This window comes from Oratosquilla oratoria, chromosome 35, assembly GCF_046742065.1.
Source record: "Oratosquilla oratoria isolate Oo_2021 chromosome 35, ASM4674206v1, whole genome shotgun sequence".
NCBI classification, from domain to species: Eukaryota; Metazoa; Arthropoda; class Malacostraca; order Stomatopoda; family Squillidae; genus Oratosquilla; species Oratosquilla oratoria.
The window spans coordinates 42,881,768-42,888,513 of record NC_134811.1 but is presented as its reverse complement, the minus strand read 5'-3'; the positions used below and the strand labels follow the sequence as shown (position 1 = coordinate 42,888,513).

General features: G+C 38.1%; 1 protein-coding gene across 1 annotated transcript in view; it reads left to right on the top strand.

Annotated features, from left to right (window-relative positions):
- Nucleotides 1–6,481, top strand: part of LOC143018473 (uncharacterized) — a 12,957-nt gene extending 6,476 nt beyond the window's left edge. The window contains exon 3 of the mRNA XM_076173838.1: nucleotides 6,293–6,481. Within this exon, the coding sequence (XP_076029953.1) occupies nucleotides 6,293–6,481 (189 nt within the window). The remainder of the gene's footprint in view (nucleotides 1–6,292) is intronic.
- The last annotated feature ends 265 nt before the right edge of the window (nucleotides 6,482–6,746 follow it).

The window sequence follows — 6,746 nt, the reverse complement described above, 5'->3', positions numbered from 1 at the left end:
TATGTATATTCATATGTATATGTATATGCTTATGCATATGTATGTGTATGTGTATGTGTATGTGTATGTGTATATGTATATGTATATGTATATGTATATGTATATGTATATGTATATGTATATGTATATGTGTATATATATATGTATATGTATATGTGTATATATATATGTATATGTATATGTATATGTATATCAATATGTATATGTATATGTATATGCATGTACATGTGTATGTGTATGTGTATGTGTATGAGTATGTGTATGTGCATGTGCATGTACATGTGCATGTGCATGTGTATAAGTATATGTATATGTATATGTATATATATATATGTATATTTATATGTATATGTATATGTATATGTATATGTATATGTATATGTATATGTATATGTATATGTATATGTGTTTGTGGATGTGTATGTGTATGTATATGTATATGTGTATGTGTATGTGTATGTATATCTATTTGTGTTTGTGTATGTGTATGTGTATGTATATGTGTATGTGTATGTGTATGTATATTGATATGTATATAAATATATATATATGCATATATATGCATATATATATATATATATATAATAAACATTTGTAAAATTTGCTTCATTGATCATATCATTCATTTCATTTTTTTTTCTATTTTTTTTTCTTACGTTTCAATAAAATTTTGAAGACCAAATCTTTGATAGCTTGCTATTTATAGGAGTAAGGATCCATCACTTTATAATTCTATTTAGGCCAATAATAATTTTCAAATTTACTGTGAAATTAGTTGAAATCCTGTTGACTATTAAGCATTGGGGTGTAGTAGAAGATAATGTGCTTTAACAATTATTAGAATAAGATATACACATTATTATCGCTTCTTTTCCAGCACTCATACCTTTGATTTTATCCACGCGAGTGATTACAAAGATAAACTCCTGAAGGGAATTATCATCAAATTACACCCCAAATTTAACTTTCCAAATCTAGAGGTCATATTTTACATACAATATAATCTTCTTTTACCAGAAGAAGTGAAGCATTATTGAAAAGTGAAAATTGAGTGTAATTGCTCTACAAAAAATCGAACAATAGGTCGTAAGAATATATGTTCCGTGGTTACAATTTTTTTAATTTGAATAAAACAATATTCAATAAGCTAAAAAGCACGCAAAAATGCACAAAAATATATGAAGACGTTGAAACAATTAATCACATATGTAATGAACATACATACAAATACCAAAGTCTTTTTTCCTCTTACACGGGAGGTAGCCAAAAGACAAGGGTATAGAAACCACTCCCACCAATTCCATCCCCTACATACTCCACTCCCCTCTACCCTCCTCCCTCCCTCTTATCTTAGCACCACCTGGATGACGGGTCATCCCTGCATCCTGCCCATTGCCCTGGGTCAGAAGCAGGGTCGCAAGACACAGCACATCCACAGCAAGGCCGCTTTATTAATCCAGTGAACCCCCCTTTCCGTCCCCTCATGCAGAAAAGATAAAGACGGGGAGAAATCCTTTTGTGCTACATCAATTTATTTCTCATACATACTCCCTCACCCCTATCCCCCACCCACTCCCCCTCATGCACCATAGCATCATCCATACACAACCATTTTCCATTCACCCCTATCTTCTGTCCTCTCCCGTCCTTCCTCAACAGACATTCCCCTCTTTTCCAATGCCCCTTTTACCCCATCCATCTATCTCCTCCTAGGACACTCCCTCATATTCACTCCTTCCACCTCTGCCTTCCACATCTTTTTTTTTACTAATCTTTCTTTATTCATTCTTTCCACGTGTCCAAACCATCCTAATATTCTTTCATCAACCCTATCTCCCAACCCCCTTTCCACCCCTGTTCTCCTCCTCACCTCCTCATTTCTCACTCTATCTAGCTCAGTAACCCCTATCATACTTCTCAAGCATTTCATCTCAAACATATTCAAGCTCCTCTCTTCCTCTCTTATGTTCCATGTTCCTGCCCCATACAGTGCTATCGACACAATCACTCTTTCATACAATCCCCTCTTAGCATCCATTCCCAAATGTCTATTTCTCATTACACTTTTTAATCCACTAAGGCATTTACTCGCTTCTCTCAATATACATTCTACCTTCAACTCCACTCTTCCCTTTTCTGCCACATTCGCATCCAAGTATCTAAAACTATCCACTTCCTCCAGTCTCTCTCCCTTAATACTCACTTCCAGCTTGCTACCACTTTCTCCCATTGTACATATCATCACCTTTTGCTCACACCTATCTTCAACTTCGCTCTTTCACACACCTCCCATAACTGTGTCACTAGCTTCCTCAATACCTCTTCTGATCCTGCTACAAGAGCAGTGTCGTTAGCAAACAACAACTGGCTTATCTTCCACTTTTCTCCTTTTTTATTTTTAACTATTTCCAACCCCTGACCCACTACCCTTGCATTCTTCTCTCACACCACCCCATCCATGTATGTAATGAAGAAATGGGTAAATGAATAATCAAGCGAATAAATATGTATATATCATTCTCTGAAAGTAGGGAGGAAGGATTGCCAACACCAACTCTTACGATATTCTAAACAACATACATTGAGTAACAATAACAGAGTATAATCATAGTAGATATTTTAGTTTATAACAGAGTCGAATGAAAAAAATATTTAGGGATCATATATATATATATATATATATATATATATATATACATATATATATATATATATATATATATACATATACATATAATACATATATATGTATGTATGTACACCTACACAAACACACACACACACACACACACACACACACACACACACACACACACACACACACACACACACACACATATATATATATATATATATATATATATATATATATATATATATATATATATATATATATATATATACATATACCAAAGGCTTTCTTTTCCTTGCAAGGGAAGTAGCCAAAAAATAAAGGAACAAAAATCACTCACACCCATTCCATCCCCGTCACACTCCACCCACCTCCACCCTCTTCCTCTCCTCTCATCTTAGCACCTCCTGGATAACGGGTCATCCCTGTACCTTGTCCACTGCCCTGGGTCAGGAGCAGTGTTGTAAGACAAAGCACATTCACAGCAAGGCCACTTCGTTAAATCGGCGACTCCCCCCTCTCCGTCCCCTAATAGAGAAAAGAAAAAGATGGGGAGAAATTTCTTAGGGCTGCGTCAAATTTTTCTCACACGTACTCCCTCACCCCTCATCCCCCACCCATTCCACCTCATGGATCACAACATCATCCATATACAACCATTTTCCATTCACCCCTGTCTTCAGTCCTCTCCCGTCTTTAATCAACAAACATTTCACTCTTTCCCAAAGCCCCTTTTACTCCATCTATCTATCTCATCCTAGGTCGCCCCTCATGTTCATTTCTTCCACATCTGCCTTCCACAAGATTCCCTCACTAATCTTTTTTTCACTAATTCTTTCCATGTGTCCAAACCATCCCAATACTCTTTCATCCACCCTATCTCCCAACTCCATTTCCACCCCCGTTCTCCTCCTCCACCGCCTCATTTCTCACTTTATCTGGCCTAGTAACCCCTATCATATTTCTCATACAACTCATCTCAAACACATTCAAGCTCCTCTCTTCCTCTCTTATGTTCCATGTTTCTGCCCCCATACAGTGCTATCGACACAATCATTCCTTCATGCAATCTCCTCTTGGCATCCATTCCAAAATGTCTATTTCTCATTATACTTTTTAATCCACCAAGGCATTTACCCGATTCTCTCAATGTATATTCTACCTTCACCTCCACTCTTCCTTTTCTGCCACATTCTCACCCAAGTATCTTAAACTATCCACTTCCTCCAGTCTATCTCCCTTAATACTCTTTTCCAGTCTGCTGCCACTTTCACCCCTTGTACATCTCATCACTTTACTTTTGCCCACATTTATCTTCAACTTCCTTCTTTCACCCACTTTCTCAAACTCTATCACAAACTTCCTCAACCCCTCCTCTGATTCTGCTACAAGCACAGTGTCGTTAGCAAACAACAGCTGACATATCTCCCACTTATCTCCATTTTCTTTAACCATCTCCAATCCCTGACCCACCACCTTTTTATTTACCTCTTGCACCACCCCATTCATGTATAAATTGAACAGCCAGAGTGACATAGCACATCCCTGACGATGTCCCACCTTTACCTCAAAACACTCATTCTCTCCATTTCTAATCCTGACAGACGCTCTACTACTCTCGTAAAAACTCTTGTAGTTCCTAAAAGCTTTCCTTCTATTCCGTATATCAGCAATACCTCTCTCAGTGCCTTCCTGTCTACCCTGTCATAAGCCTTTTCCAGCTCCTTAAAAGCCTAAAGAACATCCTTACCTTTTCCTATAGCTTTCTCACATACTTGTCTTACCACAAAAATCTGATCTGTGGAACCTTTACCTATCCTAAACCTACACTGTTCCTTACCAATTAATCCCTCTGTTCCTCTCCTAATCCTCTCAATCAAGATCTTCCCATAACCCTTCCCATAACACTTAACCTGATCACTCTGAAACTACTACACTAACACTTGTCCCCTTTACCCTTGGAAAGTGGAACTATACAGGCACTTCTTCAGTCCTCCGGCACTCTACCCTCTCGTAAACAAACATTAAATAACCTCACCAGCCAGTCCAACATCACCGTACTTCCTTTGTTTAGACATTCTACATGACATCCATCTAGACCAGGTGCCTTATTTGCTCTCATCATCTTAGCAACTGTCTTCACTTCATCCTTCCCTATTCCTCCTCTATTTTCCTCTCTCATCACGGTCATTTTCTTAGCACTTCCCACTGCATCTACCTTTCCCTCCCTATCCTCCTTCCCATTTAGCAATTCCCTAAAATACTCTGCATATCTTCCTCCCACTGCCTTCTCTTCCATTATCATGTCTCGATCTGCATCTTTTACCTTTTCTTCCCTTCTTGATTCGCCTTCTTTTCCTCTCCTAATTTCTTTCCAAAACATCTTTTTATTACTTTCATTTTTTTTGTCATACACTTAATCCATTTCACATCTGCCCTACTCTTTGCCCTCTTCATCTTATGCTTTACTTCTCTTCTCTTTTCTTTGTACCTCTCATATGATTCCCTCGCCCTATTTTGTAACCAATCTATGAAAGCTCGCTTATTCTCTTCTTCAACCTTCTTTGCTTCCTCATCCCACCATTCATTATCCTTCTTTCTCTTTCCTCCCGTCCTCCTTGTTCTACACACCATCTTTGCACACCTTGTGACTCCCTACTTGAACAATCCCCATTCCTCCTCTTCTCCTAGTTCTACTCTATCCTTCATTTCCCCCCACTCCTCTCTCAGCTTAATGTTGTGCTCCTTCTCCTTTTCATTTTCATTTAAGCAGTTTACTCTAAGCACCTCCCTAGCTTTTGTCCTTTTCCTCTTTCTCCATCTATCCTTCACTCTCAACTTACCTTCCACCAGAAAGTGATCTGATATTCCCCCACTCTCTACCCTTAGAACATCTTCCTATTATACTCTTATCAACCACTACATAGTCTATTAACGCTCTATCTACCACTCTTTCATCCACCACCCTCTCCCATATGTACATACGTATATATACATTTTTTTTTTCAGGTTCCTCTATATAAACACCTTGCAGCTAATATACACGACCGGCAGTAAATAAGTTTATTAACAGTGGACTAATGAAGTTAACTATGTAAAATGAACTCGAAATAATGAATACCAATGTCCTTAATCAGTATTTAATATCTATTAATTTTCTAAAGGATAGCAAGTTCTAATTTACAATTATTCATATGGCAAAGGGACTACTTTAGAAAAAAAATGAACGGAACACGAAATAGCTGGAATTACAGATATGAAACTACAGCGCTAAAACTGTAATTGTCAAGCAAGACTGAGGTGGTCTGGCTATGTTCAGAGGATAGTTGAGGGGTATGTGGAGAGGTGGATGCTGAAGACAATGAAGCAGATAACAGAATAAGGTTAAAATGGGTGATTCTTTGTGAGAATCTTTAATGGAAGAACTCGAAATAAAAAAATAAAAATTTTGCTTCATGTATAATCCTGCTGACGCGGAAACCAATTCACTGAGGTGACAGTGAACTCAGGTGAAGTTGGACCTCTTGGTTGAATGAGATTCCTCACCTATAAAACTGTCTGGCATCTTATCACTAAAGAATGTGATCCTTAAACACCCTAAACGCGGTCTGAAAAAAAAATCCCACTTCCACCAAGTGGGATGTGAGAAACCCCTTGTAGGGTAAGCCTTTTCAGTTGCGGGAATCTGCATTTTTTGTCGCCTTTCGGCTTGGCCAGGGCTATCGAGAACCAGCACATGAATCACGCAGTGGGTCTCGGGAATCAAACTCACGACCACCTGATCATGAGTTCGACACAGAATCCACTGGGCTACTCTGGTATTGTTTTGGTTTCCGCCAGACGGTTTAGTCACCCTTTAGCGACTCGTTCTATATATTTTGTTCTAGTGAGAGAATTCATTCATGTCAGGGATTTGAGATCACATATATAACTTCCCGATGCAACACATCTCTAACTTTGATCTTGTTACGAACATATAATCACACTCAATTGAATGAGCCTTTAATAGCCTAGAGGAAGAACCATTGTTGTACCAGTCACGTTGCACATTTTATTCTGGTAACTGGTAGACAATTTTGATCAAGTAGATGAAAGCCTCAAAAGTGAGTGTGTC